The following is a 25,691-nucleotide window of genomic DNA, read 5'->3' as shown; positions in this document are numbered from 1 at the left end:
TTCCATCCATGCTCCACCTGCATCCCATACCATTTCTGTCTGTCGCCATGTCCTGTGTGCCCGCGGGAGGGGGAGCTGAGGTAGCCCTGCTCTGCCAGGAAGAGGACAGCTCTGCTTGCAGTGGGGGGAGAGGAGAGCTTGCTGGGGGCTGGGCTGGAGTGTCCCAAGTGTCCCTAGAGGGGCCGGGTGAGAGGCCGGCTGCTCCGTGCACTGGGAGAGCTGGCCTGGGTGAGAGCAGAGTGGTCTGGTCTGGAGCCCGCTGGGGACGGGGGGGCCGTTCATTCCGGTCTCCTGTGCCCGTCTCTAACAGACCTGTGTCTCTTCTCTTCCAGTCTCGGAAGGGTGCGGACCTGGAGCGGGACAAGAAGGCGCCGGAGTGTAAAGCAGACAGTATCGGCAGTGGGCGGGCCATTCCCATGAAGCAGGTTCGATGCTCCTCCTTTGCCCCGCGCAGGGTCTGGGGCACGCAGGCCAGGGCACCTTCACTTGGCATGAGTGCTGGGGGGCAGTCCCGCTTGGCCCCGGGGGGCTGCGCACGCTGGGCCCCATAGCAAGTGGGGTGCTGGGGCTGCTGGCATGGACCCCATGCCGTGTGTGGGTGGGGGGCACTGGGTGGGGGCTGCAGCAAGGGCTGGTGGGGGGCTGAGACAGGCCCTGCTGGGGGAACTGCAGAGGGGGGCTGGCAGGGGCTGTGGCAGGGGCCGGTGAGTGGCTGCAAAGGGGGCTATTGGGAGAACTCCACTTGGGGCTGGGGGCAGGCTGGGGGGCTGCTGACCAAACTGCTGTGGGGGCTGGGGGTGGGCTGGGGGGCTGCTGAGCAAACTGCTGTGGGGGCTGGGGGTGGGCTGTGAGGGGTCTGCTGGGGTCTGCTGAGCGAACTCCAGTGGGGGCTGCAGTGACAGCGGCTGCAGAGCGGTTCCAGCAGATGGCATCCACACCCCACGCCCATCGCAGCCCTGCTGCAGCCTCGCGCTGCTTCCTCTCCACTCTTGCTCCTGCTCCGGCTCTGCTGCCTTCCAGCAGGACAGGAGAGGGACTCCCCTCCTCATGGGCTGCTGTAAACACCTGAGAGCACAGGGCTCACACTGCGAACTGCTGGGAAGCCAAGGGAGGCCCCATTTGCTCTGGCAGCAGCGTGTTTGGGGCCTGCCTTTTGGCTTCTAGGGAAGCTCAAGCTGCCTGGAACAGATTCGGAGCATTGCCTGCCCATGTCTGTTGCTGGTGAGCAGCGATAGGTAATGTCCAAGCGACCCAAGTGGTGTGGTTTGGCTGGATAGTGTTTCCACTGGGATTTCCTTGCGCTGTGGACAGGACTAATCCATACGCTGCTTGGCAGTGCCTGTCTGTGTTCCTGCCTTGCACCTCGTGCCCCTCTTGTGGATCCATTTCCCCACCAAGGCCCCACTGGCATCTCGATGCCCCATGTGCCCCCCATGCTGCCAGGGCTGAGCTGTGCTGCATGGGGCCAGTCATGTTGCCTCATCGTGGGAGAGCTGGGCTGTGGGGCAGGAGGGCAAGAGTCTGCATTCCCCAACAGGTTTTGTGTGCATGGTACCATTCCATGCTGAGATTCCCTGGGGAAGGAGGACTTGGTGAGGCCAGGCTGACTGGGGAATTGGAGGGCTGGTTCAGGAGAGAGAGAGACCCTGCTCACTGCTGGAGCTGCCAGAGCTCCTGCCCTTTCAAACCCATGGAATAATCCTGCAGCAGGTGTGCATGGGGCTGTTGGTGCCCTTGGCAGGGGAACATGCTGGAAAGAGTGTGACATTGGGAGGACAGCATTGGGAGGGTTGGCTCTGGTGCCAGAGGGGGCAGTGACAGGGGAAGCAATGCCAGGACAGGGGCTGTGGGGTCTCACACACTGGGGCTCTGTTCCTGGAGTGCCAGGGGTTGGCACTGCTCCAACAGAAAGGGACAGCCAGCTCTCTGCAGCACAGGGCCTGTTGGTGTGCAGTGGGTTGTTGGTGTGCAGTGGGTTGTTGTTGGTGTGCAGTGGCAGTGTACATACAGTCCAGTTTTGGGTCAGCCTGTCCTGGGCATCAGAGAAAGTAGTGTGCAGCTGTTTCATGGTGAGGAAGGGGAGGCTGAGAGAAGAGCACTGAGCCCTCAGTGGGACCTGACTTGGCTCCCCAGAACCTGCTGCTCCCTGCTGGTCCTGGAACCCCTCCTGTGGCCCGGGTTGTCTGGACCTATGGGGTTCCTCTGCCCAGGATCGCCCTTCACTTGTCAGGGCAGGATGCTTCCTTTACCTTGTCCTCTGTCTCTGTGCTGCTGACAGGGCCTGGCTTTGCCTGGTCTGCCAGAGGGTGGGATTGCTGTAGGCAGGACAGTGCTGTTCCTGTGTGGAACAGGGGGGGAACTGGGTCTGACAGAACCCCAGGTGTGCAAACACAGCCTGTATATCCTTTCTGGGTTTTTCAAGAAAGAGATGCCAAACTGCTGCTTGATTCAGGACTAAGTGGAGGGACCAGTTCATGCAGCAGCAGCTCACCAAGACAGCCTGGAGCAAAACGTTCCTGAGGCAGGTCTGTGTCCGTGCCTGGCACCTCCCATAGCCAGAGCTGCAGGAGGTGAATTCAGAGAGATCCTGGAAGTGTTTGTACAGGCACATCCATGGCAGGAAGTGGTGTTGAACAGGTTGATACCAGCTTTGTGCCAGTGGCTCTCTCTCCTTAGGCTCTGGGTTACTCTGTGCTGGAGGTGCTGGCCCTGGGCAGGGTTCAGGCTGCAGAGTACCACTGTGACCTGTCTCCTGGGACACTGTGGCACCTGGAATCGCTGCCCTCCTGCTGTTGGACTTAAACAGTGGTGCTGCAGCAACTTAGGAAGGCATGGAGCTGTGTTCCTCAAGGAGGAAACCAGCCAATATCCACAGCTGGGTTGTGGGGATGGGGTAGGCGTGAAGATGCAGCATGGGGAGTCCAGAGTGATGTCCCTGCTGTGGCCCTTTGCCATGAGGAGTGATGACTTGGTACCAGCAATGGGAAGAGATCAAAGACTCCCAGGAGCTGTAGCTCTGTATCACCAAGATTTGGGACAGGGGATGGTTGCTCTGTTCCCTGGTGTGGCCTTTCCCTTTCTGGTGGATCGTGGAGGTCTCATTGCTTGCTGTCTCTTTGCAGCCTGGTGGTCCTGCCCAGCTGTAAGAGCAGAGAAGCTGGTGGGTGTGGGGCTGTCAGGGGCAAACGTGCAGGATCTTCTGGTTGAGTACGTGTCCAGCACTGGATTACTCTGCTTCCCTTGGTGTAGGCAGCACTGGGCTGGTGGCAGCACAGCTGTGTTCAGTGCTGGGGCCACTGGCAGGTCACCTTGGGAGCAGCCAAGTTCTACTGCTTGGAAGAGCAAGGCTGGTCCATGATTACATTATCAACAAGTGGTTGCAGGCAGTGGGTTGGCTGCCCAGCAGACCACCCTGTGGCACCTGTGCTGGGATCACTGTGACCAATGATCCCTCCCTTGGCTCTGTGGGGACAGAACAAGCTCTGTGAAGTGCTGGGAGCCCCGTCGGTGCACCAGGCATGGGGTTTGCATGGAGTCAGGATGCCAGAAATTGGGCTGGATGCTGGGGAAAGGAGAAACTGGGATGCTGGGAGATTTGGCTGAGGAGGGACATATGCTGCCATGACAGGATGCCTGGCTGTCACTTGTCACTGCCTTCTCTAGCTCAGCACCTCTGGGTGACCTGATCTGTCTCCCTTACAGACACCTGTAAAAGATGCAACTGTGGGTGTTTGGGTTCCTCAGCATGTGGGATAGCACCTCTGCCCCCTCTGGGCTGCAGAGGCATCTGGTGCCTGTGCCAGGGGTGCTCCGCGCTGAGGGCTCGGGGTCCCTGTGCCACAGTGTCCTTTCAGTGATGGTCCTGCAGGGCTAGAAGAGCTCCCTCATGGCCGGACGCTTGTCTCCAAGAAGTGGGTTAATTGGGCCGGGAGACGAAGCTTCCCCAGCCGTTTGTTGCCAGGAATGAACTCCTAATTGCACACCTACCAAATTTTCTGGGAAGGCTGCATGGAGTGTGCCAGCAGCCTGGGGGTCCCTTGGCCCCTGGCCTGGCTCCGCTCGGGCCGTGCACTCCAGCAGGGCCCAGGGCGGGTGACTCCTCCTCCTTGGGAGCTGGGATCATGCTGGGAGCTTAGATTACATTTAAATTGCCATTTGCATTTTCCAATCAATACGCGACTTTACAATTAAGTTTGGTGTTAAAATTCTTAGCAAAAAGTGAGTGGAAGGGAGATTTGTGGAGTAAATGAGTCCTCTGGGGGCCATCACTGCTCCCTGCTTCATTACACTGCATATTGCTGCTGCTGCTTTTACTGTGCACCAGCACAGCCCAGCACGGCACAGCGCGGCGCGGCCCACGGAATGCCGGGAGAGGGAGGAAGTGTGGGGAAGGCAAGAGGGTCGGGCTCTCCTGCCTCTCAGCTCTGGCTGCTCCTTCCCTTCGCACGTGACTTCCATGTGGGAAGAAACTTGTGGAAGTCTTATGTCCTGTAAGTCTTCCCGGGAGGCGCAGAGGGAGGTTGAAGGGCACAGAGGTCTTGCTGGTGTTGGAGCTGTGAGGAGCTCAGCCAGGACCAGAAGAGTGAGGGAACGGCCTTGCCCGTGGGCAGAAAGCCACTGTATTGCATTAGATGTTTACTTACACCGTGTCCTTGCTCCTGGTTTTGGACTCTGTGCCTCATGGCTTGCAAAAATGGGCTGCAGTGCTGGATCCTCCTTTCCAGCTCTGGGTCTGGTTGTGCTTCTTAGTGCTTCTTATTGAGTTCCAGGTTTGAGGCTGAACTAACTGCAGCTGAGCTCTCCTCTGCAGGCAGCACATTTCTGGGGGGCAATGTAGAAGTGTTGAAGTAGGAGTTTTGTAGCACCAAGGTGCATCAGGTAGAAGACACGTCAAGAAGAGGAGAGGAGAGATTTGTTTGAAAGATACCAAACAAACATTGGACACAAGTTTCTCATTTATGACCACTGTTATTCTTAGTGATGGATATGTTTAGAGACCTTGCACATGTCCTTCACTCTGTCCATTGCTGGTTCTATGGATTTTTTACTGCTTATGTTAAAGGGTGTTGCTGCTTAGTTAAAGTCTTGACAGAAAGCTAAAAATGCTGTGTCAGCACAGCCGCTGTTGCCATCAGATAGTGCATCTTACCCCAGGCAGGACCCAGCTCCTCTGCTGTCCCATCTGCACTGACTGGCATTGGCTGATTTGCTCTCCTCTTGTTCTTTTTCTATCACTCCTTGTCATGACTTTTCCATGGACTTGCCCAGTGTGAGTGTCTGGCAGGGATTCTGAGGGTCATTGCTTGTTCCCTGGCAGATCTTGGCAGATCTTTCACTGTCTTGTCCCTGCACGAGCAGGAGGTGGTTCCTTTTCCCACTGTTTTCTCCCCGAGCCCTGAGCTGGAGCAGTCACAGGGTACTTCTGCCTGTTGTGCACCATTTATCTTCAATTTCACGGTCACGTCTGGCAGTGTTGTCCCCCCTGTGTGCGCCAAACCCCACCACTTTGTGCTGGGCCCTTCCACTGTGCGGGTGCAGCAGCCCAGTCTCCAGGCACTGGGACAGGGCTCCCAAATATGCTGAGGCTGGCAGGGCTGAGACTTTCTACCCAGGTTTTTGAGGAGGGGCTGGCCTGGGGCCCAGATTTTTGCCATGATAGGAACAGCCAGTCTGGGTGTCTGTCCAGACAGTGCTTTCCAAGGCCCGACAGTTGGTAGATCCAGCCTTTTTCCCAGACTTTGTTATTCATTCCTACTTTTGTTCCTCCATGCTGCCCTTTCCTCACTACTGGCAGAATGCTTGATGTCTTCTCCCTGCTCCAGAGCCCTTGCTTCTGGTGTCTTGCCCCAGCTTCCTTCTCCCTCTCCAGCTCTGCCCTTACCTGGTACGTGATGGATTGCTGCTGGAGGTAGATATCCTGGGCAGGCAGAAGTAGATGTGGCAAGGATGAGTGTCCAAGTTCTGAGCTTTGGTTCAGATTGATGGAATTGATTCTGGGTTATCCCAGTGGGAAGAGAGAATTCAGAGTATGTGAGTGCAGTAATATCCCAGTCCCGGGAGTGTGCTGTGCCAGAGACTACAGAATGGGTCTCATGTAAAATCCTGATGAGAAAAGTGTGTGAACTGACCCCTCAACTGCCCAGGACCTGCTTTCCCTCCTGGAAAGCTCTGCTTGGTAACTCTCAGAAAGAACTGCAAGAGGACGAGAGAAGGTGCATCCCTTGGGGGACCTGTATTTGCAGTGTTGTCCCTCAGTCGGCCCCCACTTGCCCCCAGTTGTCCCTGCCCTGCCCGTTCCTCTGTGCTGTGGGTAGTAGGAGAAAGTCTGGGGGCCAGCTGTGTTGGTGGTGGGGAGGTTGGCTCCTGACATGTGTGGGCACTGCCTTTTGGCACAGTAAGATTTGCCAAGGAAGTGGTTCAGGACACCAGAGGATGTCATGGGTCCCTCAGAGGACCTGGGTGTCAGTGCTGGCATGTGGAGACCCTCATCCCTCAGAGGGAAGGGGGCTCTCTGTGGGAACTGGGGAGTTGGTGGGGAAAGGGACACAGCCCAGAGAAATGCTGTGGGAAAGCCGACCTAGAAGATGTTTTTAAGTCTGCTCTTTGTGTCCTTTCCAAGACCAGTCTCCAAGGGGCAGTGCTGGAGCAGAGCAGGAGGTGCCTGGACCAAACACAGTGTGAGACTTGACTCTTCTCTTCCAGGGCATTCTCCTCAAGCGCAGTGGCAAGTCCCTCAACAAGGAGTGGAAGAAGAAGTATGTGACGCTGTGTGACAACGGGGTCCTCACCTACCACCCCAGTCTGCACGTGAGTACTGGGCTGGGTAGAGGAGCAGGGTGGGACAGAGAAGTGTCCATCATGCTGTGGCTGCTGCTGTAGGTGCTCTCACAGCAGCCACAGTGACGGAGTGGCTGGGGAAGGGTTTGACGGTGAATGGGAGCCCTGGGCTCTGCCCTGTGCAGCAGTTCAGCTCTGGCAACCTCCAGGGCAGTGTTTTCAGCAGAGCTGGTTTTTACCAGGGTCTGGAGGAGACCCCTTCCCTCTCCTGCAGGTTGGTTGTGCAGTGCCAGGCTGGTGGGAACGGCCGGTGGGAATGCTGTGTGCAGGATTGTGCTGAGGAACTGCAGCTCTCCTGTTCACTTGCTCAGTCCATTAAAGCAGGGGCTTCTGCCACTCCGCAGCAGGGTGAGGAGCAGGTGGAGATCTCTGTGCAGCCACAGCTGATGGTGCTGTTTGGGTGTGCAATAATTTTCCTGGCTGCTAGGTATTGGGTAATGGAGACGAGGTGGCTGTGCAGGGCCTGCCGAGCTGAGCTGCCGTCGGTGCAGGGCTCGGCTCATCCTCCGCACCGCGTGGCTCGGGCGCAGCTGCCGCCCCATCCATCTCTGTCGCCTCCCCACTGTGGGGCTAATGGCTTCTTCCCCGTTCCCTCTTGAGCACAGTTTGCTGCTGCAACAGCAGCCATGGACCGACACACCTGTGACACAGGCCCCAGCACCTCTGAGAGGATGTGCTGCTGCAGGACAGATGGACAGCAGCTGGGGAGCACAGGACAGTTTAGGGGTGCTGGGAGGCTGCAGGGAGAAGGACAAGGTGCTGCAGGTCCTGTGAATACTTGCAGGCCCTCAGTCTGTCACTGATATCCTTGGACATGTGGTGTTGGAGTGCCCTGAGTCTCAGAGTCCTCCTCATTGCTAACTCTGCAGTCCTCACTCCAGGGCTTGCTGTGCTTGGTTGTCCAGTTCCTGAGCCTGTGATCCTCTGGACCCTCCTGTCCTTGCACTGGAGACTCAGCTGTTGCATTCCCTTTGCCTAATTTGTGGGAGCTTTTTCTTGTAGTCCTTGATCCCCATACCATGCTGTGGCCTGCAGTTCCCTAACTTTGTAATGCCATTTTTTTGTCTTTGGAGTCCCAGACTGGGAGGGAGTGGCTGCTGCTGTCTCTGTGTGTGCTCACCCACGTGTGGGTTTATCACATTTCCACCATGGGCTGTTACTACCATCAGCTATAGAGGCAGAGCAATTTCTGGACTGTTGTTTAACTGCTCTCGGATGCTGCTGCTGCTGCTGCACACCAGGTTTCTCTTTTTTACACCACTCCTTCCTCAGGGGGTGATCGAGATTGATGCCACTTGCTTTCCTTCCCGCACTTCTTCAGTGTTTCATTTCATTACTGCATTGCCCCCAGCAGAAATCTGGTTTGCTTCCACCTGGTGCCACTGGTGATCCACAGCCCATATCTGAGGGCAGTACAAGCTGAGCCTGTCTTCATCGGTTTCTGCGGGGAGCTCTGAACCTTGCACCTGAGATAGGTGTCATATCACCTGTCGTGTTTACCCACAGCGAGGGCTCATTATGTGTGGGCACAGAGCATGGGAGTGCCCAGCCTGGCCACGGTAAGGCAGAGCTTCTGTGTGCTTGCCTGTGGCATCACCTCCCTGAGAACTGGGGAAGGGACCTTGGCACCCACCACTGTATTCTGTTCTTTCCTGTGGCTTTGTGTGCAGGAAAGGGGCAGCATGCCATGTGGGTCAGCAAAGGCCCTCTGCCTCCCCTTCCCTCTGGCACTTGGTGCATGACCTGCTCCTCTGTCACTTCATTCTGGCAGCAGCTCCCAAGCCAATGGGTACGTGACAGGAGGACCTGTGGGCTAGAACAAGCCGTAGAGCCTCAGCCAAGGGGACATGCGACATCCTGAAGTTCCTGCCACGGGATGGGCCCCTGCCTGTGCTGCCACATGTCTGGGGGATTGTAGATTTCTGGGTGCAGCACAGGGGTCCTGAGGGCAGGCTGAGCCCTGCAGGAAGAGAGTCTTTCCTTGTCCATTGGGATGTTCAAGCCCCAGAGCATTTCAGTGCTGCTTTTGTGCTCCCAGTGCCTGTTCCTTGGCATGAGTCAGTGCAGTTCCTGCCTTGACTTGTCTTCTGTCTGGGTTACATTCTCTCCCTGTCCCTCCTGGAATGAGTGTCAGAACCACAGGGAGCAGCAGCTCTCATTTCTTTATCCTCATATGCACATCTGCCTCAGATGTGTTTGTGCCCCATCAATAGAGATCAGGGCTCTGGCAGGGCTGATTTTATCAACCAAAGCTTTCTGGTTGGGCTCTTTGTCTGCTTTTGGGTGTTCAGTACTCTGCCTGTTTCTTGGTCTGGATCATGGCAGCTCCAGCCCCACCTGGAAGTTTCCTGACTAGGAACAAGGTGGAAACCATGAGTTTACAGTCAGGGGTTGGAGGAGCTTGTGCTGGTGAGCTGGGCCTGGCCCTGAACCCAGGGATTCTGATTCCCTGATGGAAGTGAATCTACCTTGTCCACCAGCCCAGACCTGTGCTCGGGTCCTGTGGGGCAGTTGGTGTGTTCCTGCCCTGAGGTGCCACCTCTGTCTCTGCTCCAGGGCAGGTGGTGGTTTCAGGGACAAGCAGAACGCTGGAGCTGGAGACAGAAGCGCTGGGGGCCTGATCCCTGGATTCAGCACAGCTTTCCCTGTTGCATCTGTGTTTTTACCTTTCTGTGAGTGTGTTCAGCGACAGGAAAAGAACAAGTTGTGTGAAGAGCCCAGTGTGGTTTCCCATCACTTCCCCAAAGCCTTGGAGAGAGTTGTGCTGCCGGGAAGGCGTGTGGCTGAGCCCAGCCTCGCCGGCCGCGCCGCGCAGAGCTGGGGAAGCAGCTCCCATTTTGCAGCCAGTGGAGCCATTCACACAATCACCTTCTGTTAATTCTATCTGCAACATCAATTAAATTGTTTGTAGAAACTAATTGAATGTGGCTTAATCACACATCTTAATAGCTTTCCACGCTTTGAACTCGTTGTTAATTCCAGTAATAAAATGAAATGAGAGAACTGGCTGGGTAATTAGCGAGGAGGCTTGGGAAGAAATTGCTGTTTTATGGTGGGTAATAAAAGCCGAGCGCCGGTGACCGCTCGCTCCGGCAGGCAGCCGGCGACCGCTGCAGTTGTGCTGAGTGAGGGAAAATCCTCCAGCCCCGCCGAGGGTCCCTGCCCAGGGCTGCCACCAGGTCCCCACCCAGCTGGGAACAGCTTGCAGTGGTGGTTGGTTGGACTGGTGGTCTCAGAGTCACCTGGGGCACTGGAAGGTGAGTGCCAAGGTTGAAGGCCAGGCTGCTCGACCCATGGGAGCACAGGAGGATGTGCCATCCCCAGGCCCCATGCCTGGGTTGTGCTGTGAGGAGGGGATGCCTGCACCAGGTCAGTGGAAAGAGAAGAGTCCCAACCAAGGTGTGGTGTTGCTGTTGGGAGGCTCTGGACCTTGCAAGTAGCTGAGGGCACAGTCAGCCACTGCCACCTGCTCTTGGGGCCAGGATGGGGAGGATGATTGCTCTTAACTGGAGCTCGTTCATGTCTTCATCTTCCTGGATGTGGGAGTGGACAGGGACCAGCTCCGAGTTAATCTTTTGGTGACCTCCTTGTGAACTGGAGCAAGCCTGAGCTCCTCAGAGCAGCCACAGCCTCACCTTGGACAGCTGCGGATCCTCCCAAAGGCAGCGCAGGAGCCCAGGGAGGGTGTCCCCACCTCTCTGTTCTTCCCAGAGCCTCGAGCTCTGCTGTCAGGCCCTGTGTCCTTGGGGCCTGCCCAGGAGCAGGGCACAGCAGTTCCCCTCTGTCATATTGGTTGGGCCTTCCCCTTCTGGGGTCATGAGCTGATGAGTAGCTGGGCCCATCAGAGAGGGCTGGGGGAGAACTGCGGTGCCCTGAGGGGCAGGGAGGGGTGGGAGGCACAGGAAGAGACACAGGGCTTGGGGAAGGCTGCAGTTCTGCACCCTCGTGGCTAGAAGCTGAGATGCTGTGAGGAGGCAGGGCAGGGCGATGGCTGCAGTCTGCATGTGGGGGTTTGGCTGTGTAATAAATTGTCCACCAGACAAAATGGGGGAAGCATCAAGCTTTCAATAACAGGGAGCTCTACAGGTGAATGTGCAAAGAATTACCTGAGTTATGGTGATTTGGGCTTCACTTACCCTGGCTGTGAACTGAGAGAATTTCCAGGTATTCCACTGCTTACACTAATACATATTATATTATATTATATTATATTATATTATATTATATTATATTATATTATATATTTATTATTAGCTATTAGAGCTGAGTGCTGTGATTAAATAAACAAGGGATGACAGGAAGGAGGAACTGCCATCTGCCTGTGTGCCCTTTGCCTCAGTCTGGTCTCTGATGCCCAGCCAGGCTCTCCCAAACGGTGTTGTCCTGTCTTCCAACTGCCCATGGCAGTGTCCAAGTGTTACTCACACCAGAGCTGTCCTGGGTATTGACAGTGAGACCTGACTTTTCTCCGGAGCCAGTTCCACAGCACCAGCTGGTCCTGGGCAGGTTGGAATCAGGGCTTTGCATTTATGTTGTCAGGAAATGGCTGTGGGCACTGGGGGAATCGTGGGGTCTTTCACCTCTGGCCCACCATGAGTCTTTGGTGTAGTCAAAGAGATACTAGCACATGCTGAGCTCTCAGATCACCTTAAGTCACTGGCTGGCACCTGCCTGTGAACAGTTCCCATGGGGGTGAATGGATCCATGGCTAGTGCTGATGCTGAGAATAGGGGAGCTTGGATCTGGGTTTAGTGCTGATTCTGGAGATATGGGGGAGCAGATGGATCTGGGTTTAGTGTTGGTTCTGTGGATCACAGGGTGGCTGGGCATGTGGGGCCAAGGCAGGGCTGATCCTCAACCCTTCTGCCTCTCTGCTCCAGGACTATATGCAAAATGTCCATGGGAAGGAGATTGACCTGCTGAGAACTACAGTGAAGGTCCCGGGCAAGCGGCTCCCCAGGGCCACGACGGCGGCGGCGCCCAGTGCCAGCCCCAAAGCCAACGGGCTGGCCAAGGAGCGGAGCAGCTCCCAGCTGGCAGGAGGCACAGGTAAGAGCTGGTGTGGGTCACACAGGTAAGAGCTGGTGTGGGAGGCACAGAGCTGGCAGCTGTCCTTGCTTTGGTGTGTCAGCAGTCCTTTGCTTTGCTGAGCTGGAAACAAAACCTCTCCTCAAGTGTCCTGCTTTTGCCGCCCTTGGGGAGTCCCTTCAGTAGGTGTTGGCATTTCTGTGCAGGTCCCAGGTAAGCTCCTGTTGGGATTTTGTGCTGATTGGAGTCCAGAACAGAAGAAAATCAAAGGGTTTAAATGGTGGTGTGAAACCCTGGAGGAGTAAGTCGGGTGATGAGTTGCTGTGTGTGTGGGAAACTGCTGCTCTCTAAACCAAAGGAAGTCCCAACCAGGGATGGCTCTTGATTCCTGGCGAGTTCTTCTTTGTTTCTGTCCCATTTTGTGAACATCTTTCCCTCTTCTCTTTCCCCTGGAGAAATGGTGAGGGGCTGGTGTGGTATCATCACTGTGTGTTCACACTGGAGAGAGGCAGCCGCCCCAGAGTGTGGTGAGGGGAGACCAGGAGACCCTCTGGTCTCAGAGCTCCTGTCACTCTCCTCTCATGGGGTTCCTGCCATGCTCCTCCTCTCGCAGAGTTCTGTCACACTGCTGCTGCTGCTGCTCCTGCCATGGGATATTCTCACCCTAGGGAAGCTTGAGACCTTTCTGCCCACATTTCCCAGAGCTTTTACCTTGTCTTTGGGACTGGTGTCCTGGGCCAGGGTGGGCACTTTCCACCAGCCTCCTTCACAGCCAGCTGTTGGCGCAGTCTGGTTCACAGGGTATGGGAACTGCTCCATTTGAGATGACAAGGGAAGTGCTGGTGGTGCTGCTGATCACAGAAATCCTTCAGAATCTGGTACTTGCACTGAGGATGGGCTTGGGTGACATCCCTGTGCTGTTCTTTCCTGCCCTGCGCCCCAGCCGTGCCCATGTCTGGGGTGATGCTTTGGAGTGTCCTGGGGCCGAGGACATGCAGGGTGGGGGGCAGCTGGGCTGAGTGCTGGGAGCTGCTGGGATTGTTGGCATTGCATACACACGGGGAATGTGGCGCAGTAACATCTCTGTGCTCCCATGGTGCCAAGGGAAGCATAATGAGCCCTTCTGAATCCCAGACTGCTGTCCCTTTCAAGTCAGAACTCATCTGCAGACCAGAGAAACCATCTGTTCTGACCAGGGACGTGCAGCTCTGACTATTCCCTGCCACAGCTCTTCACCTTACACTGTCACTCCTTCACCACCACTGCACACCCTCAGCATGCCCCAGCAAGGGGGCAGTTCCTGCCTCTGGACAGGGACGCTCCTGCACTGGTGGGTCCTGGGTGCCTTGGCTGAGCCCTCACTTAGCAGAGATAGCCAAGCTGGGGGAAGATTCAAATCACAGAAGAGCTTATGCTGATGTCAGACCAACTGCTCATGTAACCCCATATCCTACTTCCAGCAGCCCTCTCAGTCCTGTTGGGCTCACAGGAGCAGGCTGGGATGTGCCTGAATTACTGATCAATGCTGCTGGAAAACTGGCACCGAAGAACGAGCGCAGCATGAGGCCCTTCCGTCTGGGAGACAGAGCTGGAGTAGGCACAGTGCATTGGGGCTGAAGCTAAAGCAGTCCACACAGGAGAGGAGATGCAGTTTCCTGGCAGGGAGGGTAATTAATGCTGGGACAGTTTATCTGGTGGGCGAGTGGACTTAGCACTACCTGAAGCCTCTAGAATGAGATCAGTTCTCTTTTCACAAGATGTGCTTTACTCCATCATGTGAGTGTCACTCTGTGTGTGTATGGAGAGGATGGGACCGGGTGGTACAATGGTCCTTTCCATGTAGGATGTATGGATTTGGGATTCTCTGTTCCCTGTCCTCCCTTGGGCCTTGAGCAGAGCAGTGCTGTGGGCTGCCCAGAGATGGGATCAGCACTAGGACAGCAGTGGTAACCAGATGTGAGTGTCATGTCCTGGCCCTGGGTGTGTCTGCCGTGACAAAGGTTTTTCTCCTGGTACACAATCAGTAAAGCGCCTCCTGAGGAATTTTTTCAACTTGCTCTAATGCCTCCAAGCCTGATTACAGCAGATGCAGACACCAAGTGCCCTGATGGAACACAAGCCCTCAGGGGGCTCATATCCCTCTGCAATGTCTAGAACTGGATTTGTGGCTGATGGAGAATCTACCTGGCTTCAAATTAGCAGCACCCTCACAGTTTTGCTGCCTTTGGGTTTGGGGATGGGGCTGTTCCTGGGTCTGTTGGGCATCTCTCATCTGAGATGTGCTTTTGGCACTGAAGAGAAATCAAAGTTTGCAGTTCTCTGCCAATCACAAGTTAATCTTCAGAGGACATGAGCTTTGCAGACCTGAGGGATTTGCTGTCTTGCCCCAGGAGCCTCTGGGCAAGCCCAGCTGGCCTGTGGTTAGGATTCAGGACAGGGGTCCATGGTTCCTCTGTAACCTGAGCTCTGCCAAGGTAAGAGTGTGCTGGCTGGTGTCCACCACACACAGTCCTTACCTGGGACAAGGAAAACCAGGAACACAGAGGGGAGAAGGAGAAAAAAAATTAAAAGTCTCACCCCGGATGAAATACAGATGCAGCACTCTAGTGAGGATTCAAAATAATGCCAAGTGCAGACAACTCCAAGCTAAATACAATAGGAATGAGGAAGGAGCTTGTGTTTGTGAAACCTGCAGGGACTCTGAACTCAGTTGTGATTGTGCTCTGGTATTTAAACCATTAAAGAAGGTGACTTTACTGTGGTCAGAGTTGGATTTATTTTAGATTGGATGAGTTCCTGTTGTCTAGAGGAAGCTGCTGAGATGCTCTGAGGGCTGGAGCCCCTCTGCTCTGGAGCCAGGCTGGGAGACCTGGGGGTTTCACCTGGAGAAGAGAAGGCTCTGAAAAGACCTAAGAGCCCCTGCCAGGGCCTAAAGGGTCTCCAGGAGAGCTGGAGAGGGGCTTGGGGCAAGGCCTGCAGGGACAGGGCACAGGGAATGGCTTTCCACAGACAGAGCAGGGTTAGATGGGATATTGGGAAGGAATTTTTGTCTGTGAGGGTGGTGCAGCCCTGGGACAGGTTTCCCAGAGCACCTGTGGCTGCCCCATCCCTGGAAGTGTCCAAGGCCAGGATGTCCCTGCCCATGGCAGGAGGGATGGAAATGGAATGGTTGGGCTGGAGAGGGCAGGAATGGGATGAGCAGATCTCCTGCCAGATCTCTCTTGCTGTGGGCTGGTGGCAGGTATTCACTGCAGGTGTAGCAGTACTGGGTCAGGTGTCTCCTCCAGATCCCTGGTGCTCCTCATCTTAAGGAGGGTGTGTTGCTTCTCTTGCCCTCTTTGTCAGGGCTCTGCAGGTACATCCTTTCATGTTCCAGCAGGATCACCCACCCTTGGGCTGCTCTTCATTGTGCTCAGAGTGTGTTTCTGTCTTGAGCAATGAGGGTAGCTCATATTCAAGTGCAGACAGGATGCAAAGGGACTTAAGTGGGGGAAGTCAGATGGCAGCACAAGAAAGTCATGGACAGTGTCAGTCAGCACAAGAGCCTGGCCTCAGCCCAGCTGTGCCCTGGCTTCTTGCTTTGCAGAGGTTTGTAGGGACCTGCTCCAAAGTGTTAGCAAAGGGGAGAGGGGCAGGAAGGTACTAGGGCTGTGGGCTGTGACACCTGTGCAGGTACATACACAGCACTTAACGTGGCCACGCATGGAGCACACAAACTGCTCCCTGGAGCTGCGTCACAGCTGAAGGAGGTCAGAGGATGCTGAGATGAACACTGGAAAACCTGCCCTGGAGTAGGAAGTGAAGTGAAGGAAGAGTCTGCAGTGATGCCAAGACGGTTGTGGTTGTGGGCAGCGACTGGAGAGGGTTCCTGACAGCAGACAGAGATAGGACTGAAGGAAGCAAATGTGGGAAAGCCAGAGCATGGCGTGAGGGGAGCAGACTAAAGGAAAAGCTCTGCCCAGTTCTGGGGGCTCATGAGGGGCTGTCCAGCTTTCTGAGGACCATGATCCTCCCATGGGATGTGCTGCTGAGTGGCGTGGCAGAGCAGAGGTGGCAGCAGCATCCCCAGCTCGGGGGAGGCCGAGCAGGATTGGGCTGGTTGAACTCAGTGCAGGGGTGTGAGCTCAAACTCTGGAAGGTTTTAGGTGGGGAAAGAGCTGTAAGGGGCTGATGCTGCTCAGTTCCCTTCGTCCTGAGGAGCAGTCCACATGGGCTGACGTGTGTCAGGGCTGGTGCAGTGTGAGCCCTCCTCCTCCTGCTCCTCCTCCTGAAGCATCACTCCTGCAGCCCAGGAAGAGCATTTCCCAGAGTGGGTAGTGGTGGGAGGCACTGCTTGGGATGCAGGTCTTGACTGATGCTTGTGTTCCCTCCAAGGTGACAAGAGTCTCTCTGTCCCAAGGCTGAATTCTGTGTGCTGGCACTGACTCTTGGCTTCACAGCACGGGCAGGGGAGCCCTCGGTGCGTGGCATTGTGCCTGTCCCTGGGCCCGTGTGCCAGGAGTGGTGGTGGGAGGGAGCCGGCACCGGCCTCAGCCGCCGTCAAACATCAGGATGACAGGGGATGGTGCTGGCTGTCCAGGCAGCTCGGGGTCTTTGCTGGGTTCCTGCTGTTGCCTGGCAGCTCCGTTGTGGGCTCTGGAGTGGATGGCCAGAGCCGTCTGCACGAGGCGGGCGGGAGGAGAGCACGGAGCCAGTGCTGGGGGAGCAGCGCAGTGGTGGAGCCCCCCTCTGCCAGGCCCGTGCCCCCTGATGCTCTGCCTCTGCAGAGTGAGGGATTGGCTCCCCCAGGCCGGGGTTGCTGAGCCTGCTGTGATCATGTCACGTCGGGCTCCGTCGATGTTAACATCTCATTATCTTTGTTACTGTAATTACATTATCCGCTGCTTTATGCAGAATTATTCTCCGAGGACTAATTGATGGATCCATGTTTAATTCATTAATCATTAGCATCAAATTCGACAATTACAGTGCACACTGATTGTGGAATTTCAAATGTAATGAGGGAAGAATTAACAAAGAAAAGGGAAAACCTGTTTCCCTGGCACACCACTGCTCACCGTGGGGGACAATGACATTGAGGGAAGAAGAGCAGCGAGAACAGGGTGGTGCAGGTCATGGCAGACGGGAGGCTGGTGGATCAGCTCCTGCCTTTCTCCTGGTTGGGGTTGTGCAACAGATTCTTCAGGTCAGAGCAGGGTCATTAATCTATGAAAATGGGAATTTGGGTTCTGAGAAGGGAAAGCTCAGCTCTCACTTAGGGAACAAAGTTGCTTTTCCTGCCAGCACATTGCCCGTGGGTGCTGGAGTAGCTTGTGTCTCCCTGCCCCAGCATGTGTCTGCGGTCAGCCCAAGTTGCACATGCTCCCCACTTAGTAGGGAAAGCCAGGTGGATTTTTCTGCCTCAGGGATTTGCCCATAGTCCTGTGGCTGCTCTGCTCTGTGCATGGTGTGTGGCACCTTCTCTTAAATCCATGTCTGTCGTGCATCATTTCGGTGTGTCCCACCTGGAGAGAGGATCCTGTGCCACTCTGCCCTGGATTGCTGTCCCTGGGAGTTGGGCAGCAGAGCGAAAGCCAGAGCAGGAGCCCCAGTGCTGCCCCCCAGCCCGAGGGCCTGCTCAGGACCAGGGTGGGGGCAGTGCCTGTGCACAACTGGTTTGGTGCCAGGTGTGGGGACCTCCAGCCATGATGTTGGTTCACTTGGCTTTCTGTGGAGTCTGACTGGAAAAGTCCAACGTGAGTCACTTCTGTTCAGCCAAGGGCCAGGGCAAGGGTTAGAACTGGATGATCTTTAAGGTCCCTTTGGACCCAACCCAGTCTGGGATTCTGTAACTTGGACATGGGGAAGCCAAACTGAAAGGAAGAGGGTGAGAGTCTCTGTTTTTCAATGTGGGACCTCTCCCCTCCCAGTAATGTGTTAAAGGGTTGTTTGTAGTCTGAAGACGGAGCCAAGATGAGATCTGCTAAAATTTATCTGTAATTAATATCTTGCATCATGAATCATGTATAAAATACTGAAAATTCATATCTATGTTATAAATATTATACATTTACCATTAGATTCATACAGTAACCTCTTACAAATGTTTATCTGGGTGTCTGAAGAGGGAGGATAAATCAAAATGTGAGGCTGGAGCTATTGGTTCAAGGTTTTGCATTGAGTGGAAACTGGAGATTACCAGGCCTCCATGGGGAGAGGAAGAGTGTGTTGAGGGCCAGGGGGGATGATACTACTCAGGACAGGACCAGCAGTTCTTGGTGCTGGTTCTGGTGCTGGACAGAAGCCTGCAGGGCAGAGATTCTGCTGGATCAGCTTGAGATTTTATTTGCTAGATTAGCTAGAGTTAGGATGAATGTCCTATTTCCAAGCATTGCAATCTGGTTATCTCAGCTGTTATGATTTCTTTCTAAAGAAGGGAAACTGAGGCAAAGAGAAGATGAAGCCAAAAGTGTCAAAAGTATCCTCTAACTCTGTACCCCAGTCTGGAGCCCAAGAATTGCTTTTTATTTCCCATGAACTTGGCCTTTTTTTAGCCCTTTTCACTACTTCTGTCATTCAGTCTGTCCCAGGCACTCGAAGCAGGAGGAACATGTTGGTAGAGGCTGGTTTAGGCAGGAGTTGGTATAAGTGACTTTACCAGTAGTTCTGGGGATTTCGCATTGGTGTCTGTGTTAGATCCCATGCTCCCAAAGTAAACACTCAGCTCTGAGGCCCTTTCAGTTGCTGACACTCATGAGCTGGGGCTGCTCCATTCCTGCAAGTGTCCAAGGCCAGGTTGGATGGGACTTGGAGCATCCTGGTCTAGTGGAAGGTGTCTCTGCTCCATCACTGGGCAAGCACTGTGCCCAGAGGAGTTGTAGGACCTCCTCAGGTCTGTACTCCACTCTGACCTTTTGGGGAGCCTCTGCAGCTCCATCATGCTGCATTGTGCCTCCACATGAGCCCCCCCAGCCCAAGGGCAGGACGCCCCATTGCACGGAGATGCCCAGTAAGTGTGAGTGTCCAGCTGTGCCGGGCCTGCAGTGTCACCAGCCATGACTCTGCTCTCCCCCAGCCTTATCTAGGGCTGTGTGGCCAGGGAGAAGCTCGTGGGAGGGATCAGAGCACAGAGGGAGCTGCCAGTGCTTCCTCCCTCCCCACCCCAGCTCTCCCTGCCCTCCCTGATGGGAAACGAGAGGTTGATTTTCTCTGACCCAACAGTATAATCACTAACCCTAATTAGAGATAATTACTGGGACTTGATACACTTACTCCTTGCCAGAACACTGAAGGAGCTGTGCAGTGCAGGGCTAAGCAGGAAAAAGGCCTCTGAGAAGGGCTGGAGCAGAGGAGCAGGGAGAGAGGAGCACAAGGCAGCAGAGTGCCATGGTGGTCGGAGCCCTGCCCAGGGCTGGTGGAGGTGACAGAAGCAGCCAGGTGGGCACAGGATGATCAGGTGGGCACAAGGCAGTCAGATGGGCATGGGGCAACCAGCCAGGCCCTGTGGCTGCAGCTGTAGCTCTCAGCATCCTGCATTCCAGAACATCTGGCTCAGAGTGCCTTGCACAGGGCACCTGGAAAAGCAGCGAGGGTGTAATTTGTGGCCACCTGTGAAAATCTCAGTATATATAACTTGCCCAGCACTGCCAGGGAAGGCTGGGCTGGAAGGGTCACTGGTGGTCTCTTGAGGTGGACTGAGGAACTTCTCCAACAAACCCAGCTTTCTCCATACAGCCCAGGCTTGTGCTGCAGGAGGAACAGGGGCTGGGGAGCAACTTGTTGTGGGCCACAGACTCCTGTCCTTTGCTGTCACATAGCCCCAGCTCATCTCTGAGTGCAGGCTCCAGCAGTGAGTCCATTCAGACCTGCCTCTGCCATTGGCACATGGGGCTGGTGCTGGGATCTGTGCTCTGCTGGACAGGGAGGGACCCCAGAGGAAAGTACAAAAACCCATTGCTAGCAGGCAAGGGACAGAGCCATCCTGTTCTCCAGACAGAGCAGGGCTTGCTCCATCCCCTTGGAATTGTGCTCCCTGGGAGGTTGTGCTGCCACGAGCCAGGCAGCCTTCATGGGCAAAGCAGGCAGGGGTGGATGAAGCATGGTATGAGTGAGTGTCCTTAGAAACAGGGGCTATGTAGGAAAAATACAATTCCAGCGTCGCTGAATGGGCCTTTCCCAGCTATAGTTAGGAGCTGGGGCAGGGCCTGTTCTCCGTTGGTCACCGCAGTGCTGGTCCTGGTCTGCACTACACAGCAAGCCCAGAAAGTTCTGGCTCTGTTTCCTTCCCTCCTGCAGTTCTGTCTCAGACCTGAATTCCTGCTCTGCCTGTTCATGGAGATGGGAATCCGTGTCGGTGCTGCACAGGATCTGTTCGGAGTTGTGTTTTAGACTGTGTTACTTGCACATTTGCAGCAGCTTACTTTTCCAAGTTTCTGCAGGAACTGTAACACCTTTGGTCACAGTGGCAGACCAGGAGAGTGATCTGGAACACAGACCATGCTTCCCTCATCTACTCCCACTGCTCATTCCCAGCACCTCGGTTTGGGGGCTGCAGAAACATTTCTGTGGTGTTGGAGAGTAAATGGCATTATTGTGGTGGAAGTCACTGAAGGGCTTTGCCAAGTTGCACTAGAGCTTCCTTGGACTTTCTGAAGCCTGAGTGCAAACAGCAGGGCAGCTCCCGTGGGGAATGCTGCCATTACCTCATCTCAGCTGATGGTGGATATAAATCACAAATCCCCAAACCAAATTCAGTATTGGCTTAGGTAAAAGGAACCTGAATGTGTTATGCTGGTGTTCAGGCAGAATAAAATTCAGATCAGAAATAGAGTATTAAACACACACACATGCACAGACACATGCACACAAAAATGTACCAAGCCAATTTCACCAAGCTGGAAGCAATTACATGCCAGATCTTTAGGGAGAAGGAACTTAAACAGGGAAAAAATGTAAAGCATAATTAGAAGTTTTTAAAGAATATTTTACTTGGTACCAGAAAGTTAAAAGAAAGATTGCACTGCTTAAAAATACGTCAGTGTGGGTTGAGAGAAAGCATGAACTGTTCACTCTGTGTCCTGGTAGTGAGAAGGGGCGGGGATGGGCAGAGGGAGCTGCTGTCGTTTGTGCAGCTGTGTCTGTGTGTGTATAAAAGGTGATAAAATTAATGGCAACATGATAAAGTAATGGATAAGTGCTGAGCAGGAGCTGGAAGCTGCACTAGTCAGAGGCTGCTGGCACCGGTGTGGCCTGGCACAGCCAGTTGGAGCCGCGGCGAGGCTCCTGCTGCCATCCAGCCCCGTGCCAGCGCTCCCAGCCCAACATCCGCCGCCGGTGATTAATTGTGAGCAGCCCTCAGAGTGACCCTCCTGGCTTTGTGGGAAACATTCCAGGTCCTGGCGTTCCCAGACTCCCTGTGGCTGTGGCCACACAAAGGGTTGTGTCACAGTTTGCTCTGGGCTCGTGGAGGAGCCTCGCGCTGCCCTGGGCCACGATCCGTGCCTGCCGGATCTGCAGAGGAGGTGAAATGCATTTGGTGAATGATGGTGTTGAGAAACTGAGGAGCAAAGTCATCACTGAGGTAAGAGCAGCAGCACAGCACAGCTGCTGGGGAGAGTCCCCCCCACCTCCTCCCTGTGGACAGGGCTGTCTCAGCTGACACTGACCCTGTGGACACTTCCCAGTTGGGGGATGTCTGCCCAAGTCTGTCAGAATAGGCTGAACAGGAACCAGCAGAGTTACAAACAGGGAAAAGGGTTTTTTCAAATTTATTAGGAACTAACAAATCCTACCCCCAGTGTTCCTTCATTACTCTCTGGGAATAGTAGAATGGTTAATAAGGAAACAAACCAAAGTGCTCAGTGAACACTTGTGTTCATGTCTGGGAAGGGCACGATGATGTATCTCCGCACAGAACGATGAATTCTTCATGTTCCAGCTGTAATTAGGCAGTGAATTAAACAGCAGGTAGGAGATATGGACATGTTGGAATCAGCAAGGCTGAATTACTTAATTCAGGAATTCTAGAAGATGGGGTCAAAGTCTTTTTAATGTGTGGATGGTGACAGCCAGTTTGGGGTATGGAGAGAACTTCCACAGGGCTCAGCTTTGTGGATTCATGTGTCTACAGTATAAGAAGAAAAATGACGGACCTGAAAGAGCTGTAAAAACCAGGAACTGCTCCCAGAATCACCTTGTAGGGAAAGATTTGAGGAGCTCAATTTGTTTAGTTTATCGGAGAAAAGGTTAAGAGATAATTTCAACACCATCTGTAAGTACCTGTATAGGAACAGAAACTTGGTGAGAGCTCTTTATTAGATAAAATGTACCAGGATCCAGTGATGGTGGCAGGAGAAAGATAACTCAGACCAGAAATAAGGCCCAGATTTCAGCAGTGAGGGCAATTAACAACAGGAACCACTTACCCAGAGTGACTGTGGTCTCTCTGGCATGGACAATATTTGAGTCAGGATCAGATTTTGTAACAGATCCATTGTCATTCAGGCAGGAGAGACTTAGAGGCAGACCTGTGGTGTGACTTGGTGCTGTGCAGCCAAGTTCAGGCAGTCTGAGGGCTCCTTTGGCTGCCCCTGGCTCCCAGTCCAGGTGTGTCCTCTCTCTCCCAGTGGACCTGCCTCTTTCCTGACCTCCCTTGGCCTTGGAGCTGCTTGGTGGATGGACATGGGGAGCCTCAGCCTGTTTCATGGGCTCTGCATGGGGGCTTGGTGTGGGAAGAGCTCATGCTGGAGAGGCCAGAGGAGCTGTGGCTGCCTGCAGTTTCTGGGCTGGTGATGTGCTCTCAGTACAGGACTGTGGTGGGCAGTGTCACTGAGGTACCTGTTCCCAGGCTTCTTCAGTTTGCTGGATCTTGTAACTCTTTATGAGGGGTTGTCCATCCTCTGAACCAGAGGTAGGTTGGTGTGTGGGCTGGAGAACTCCTGGCTTATCTCATGTGCCCCAGAGCTTTGGCTGGGAGGCAGGAGGTGTCATGGCCAGCCCAGGCTCTCAGTCCTTCCAGAGGCATCAGCACCACACAGGGCAGAAGTTTGTATCCACCATGGGTCAGCTTTGGTTGGAGCTGGGGTGTCACATAGTCACTTAGCACATGCAGATATCCAAAACGGTGCTCTCTAAAGGCAGCACTGAGAGAGGAGGTGGATTCCCTGTATCAGAGCATCTGCAAGGCCCAGTGCATGGCAATGGCTCCTGCTGTGTGCAAGCTGGCAGATCCTGATGGCCCTGCTATGGAGCTGGGCTGGGAAACCTCAGTCACCCACGGTTCGGATCAGGGATTCCACACAGATCCTCACTGTTGGCAGAGCTGGGAAAGACATCTGTCTGTATGTCACCCCAGAATGTGCCCTGCCATGCCTAGGGGCTGTAGGGGTGCTTGGCCAGCTCCTGAGCAGATCATAGAGGTTGATGTCTTTCAAATGACACATCTCCATCCCTGTGCTCCTGGGGGCCATGGCACATGTTTTGGCCTCATTACTAGTGGGAATTGTTCATGAGGAAGGACCTGACGATGTCCAGGTAAGAGCATGGAATGCTTCTTCACAAACCTGACCTGACGGAGGCTCCTGGCTCCAGAGTGGCTCCGGGGCATGGATGGCTCTGGGAACAGCAGCCACAGGGGCTCCCAGGGCAGCTGCATTTGTGCCATGTCAGCTGCTGGCCCAGTGACAGGGAGGGGTGAGTTATGTCTTCTCCAGCAGGGGTTTCACTGGCGGACAGCTCTACCAGCCTCCTTGGCTCTCACCTCCCCTCAGAAACCGGTTGGTTTTTGGGAGTGGAGGAGTTTCCCACCAGCTGGAGGTGGGTTCCTATCCAGCCCTGTGTGTTGGGGTCCTACGTAGCCATGGCTTTAGGGGAGGCTTTGAGACGTGCTTGGCTGCAGGCACCAGCAGAGCAGTACACTAAGGTGACTCGCAGTAATCCTGGTTCTTCCTGGGAATAAATGACCATCAGTTGGCAACCAGTGCCCTGAAATTTTGGCTGAGGGGCAGCAGTGACTGATGACTCCTTGGGACACCGTTTGGCAGACAGTCAATAGCATTAACCTGCACTGTGCTGTTGGCCTCTGCAGTACCAGAGAAAACAGGGTTTGCTCCATGCCAAGGTATCCTCACCCTGTCCTGGAACACCTCCATCACCATTTCGTGCCTCGTGCTGACAGCCCCTCTGTGCTGTGGTGCAACAGCAGTGTCCTTCCACCTGTGCTGGAGCAGGGCCTGGCACTCCAGAGGAACGGCCTGTCCTGTCCTTGACCATAAACCCATCGGGATCCCCAACTGGTGCCTCTTTAAAATTCACCATAACCCATTCTCCCTGACAAAGCCACGTTCCCCTGTGCTGTAACAGCCTGGAAGCAGCATCCAGCATAATGTCACCAGGAAATTTCACTAGACCCTTTGCATTATTTTGCCAAGTATCTACATTAAAGAAACCCTAAAAAGAGCCTTAAGTGACTCTGCAAATGTTCTCTTTCCCAGCTGATGGTGCCCTTTTGGCTAACTCACCTATATCCTGTTTCCTGGACTGCCACCCCTCAATGAAGAATTGCCAGTTTACTCTGATCCAGGTGTCCAGGCTGCCACATGTCATGCCTGGGAAAAGGCCATTCTGATTTCAGGTCTTTTTCCATCCACTGCCACATCATCAGTTGGGCTGTACTAAAAAGGACTATGGAGGCTTGCCCTCCGGTGAGGTAACACCGATGTGGCCACAAGAGTCTCTTTTGTGGGGTTTGAGGAAACAGTGACTGGAGAGGGACTTGAGGGGCTGTCAGCAGGTTGGGAGTTCAGCCCCTGGAGGTATTGGCTCAGGAGCAGGTGGCATTTGCATGTAACTGTCTATTCACCTGCCACTTGGCTTGCTCAATTTACAAGGAACATATCCAGCAGCAGCCAGGGTGTGCCTTCCAAAGGGACACAATTTCTGTGAGCTCTGGCCCTTCTGGGGCCACCCAGCATCTCCCTGGGACATGCCAGGGTGAGGTCCATGACCTGAGCGAGTGGACAGACTGTAGGGGGGTTTCTGCACAGCTGGGTGGCTCCAGGCAGCTGGAGTGAGGTGCTGGGAGCTCTGAGAGCCTGCAGAGTCTGATGGAAACTGTTTCTTCTTTCAAAATGGAAATCTGGGCATTTGTGGCAGCCTGCCCTGCTTCTCCGGAGGAATGATGGATAGGCACATCCTGGCACACTGGGGCTCCTAGCATGGCTGGGTGAGGGTGCAGGGTGGAGATCTGAGCTCCCTGGAGCCCTGTGGGACTTTCCCCTTTGAGAAATCAGCTTCTCCCAGGCCCTCCTGCTTTCCTCTCTTCACCTTCCTCTCCTCTGTACCTGTGCCTGTGTACCTGGGCTGTATGCCTGGGGGCTTGGGGCTGGCAGGCACAGGCTGAGTGCTGAACAGCCTGTTCCCATCCCGTCCCATCCCAATCCCATCCCAATCCCATCCCATCCCATCCATCCCATCCCATCCCATCCCATCCCATCCCATCCCATCCCATCCCTTCCCATTCTGTCCCATCCCATCCCATCCCATCCCTTCCCATCCCTTCCCATTCTGTCCCATCCCATCCCATCCCATCCCATCCCATCCCATCCCATCCCATCCCATCCCATCCCTTCCCATTCTGTCCCATCCCATCCCATCCCATCCCGTGCCATCCTGTACCAGCACCCAGCCCATCCCGGTCCCAGGAGAGCAGTGTTGTCCGTGCTCCAGCAGCAGCAGGCTCCCTCCCATGAGGAGGCAAGAGGAGATGGATGCAGCAGTCAGGAGCAGAGCGCCAGCTAATTACCCTTCCGAGTGTGTCTTGTAAATTAAGGGCTAATTAGAGGCAAAGT

At 54.6% G+C, this 25,691-nt stretch overlaps 1 protein-coding gene across 2 annotated transcripts in view; it reads left to right on the top strand.

Moving 5' to 3' along the window:
* Nucleotides 1–25,691, top strand: part of AGAP3 (ArfGAP with GTPase domain, ankyrin repeat and PH domain 3) — a 109,581-nt gene that overhangs the window by 62,626 nt on the left and 21,264 nt on the right. For both annotated transcript variants that reach the window (XM_071559584.1, XM_071559582.1), the window contains exons 9-11: nt 333–425; nt 6,703–6,807; nt 11,718–11,886. In XM_071559584.1, coding sequence (XP_071415685.1) covers nt 333–425; nt 6,703–6,807; nt 11,718–11,886 — 367 coding nt within the window. The remainder of the gene's footprint in view (nt 1–332; nt 426–6,702; nt 6,808–11,717; nt 11,887–25,691) is intronic.

Source organism: Pithys albifrons, chromosome 7 (genome assembly GCF_047495875.1).
Source record: "Pithys albifrons albifrons isolate INPA30051 chromosome 7, PitAlb_v1, whole genome shotgun sequence".
Classification (NCBI taxonomy): domain Eukaryota; kingdom Metazoa; phylum Chordata; class Aves; order Passeriformes; family Thamnophilidae; genus Pithys; species Pithys albifrons.
The sequence above is the reverse complement of the archived record's forward strand: the minus strand, read 5'-3'. Positions and strand labels throughout refer to the sequence as shown.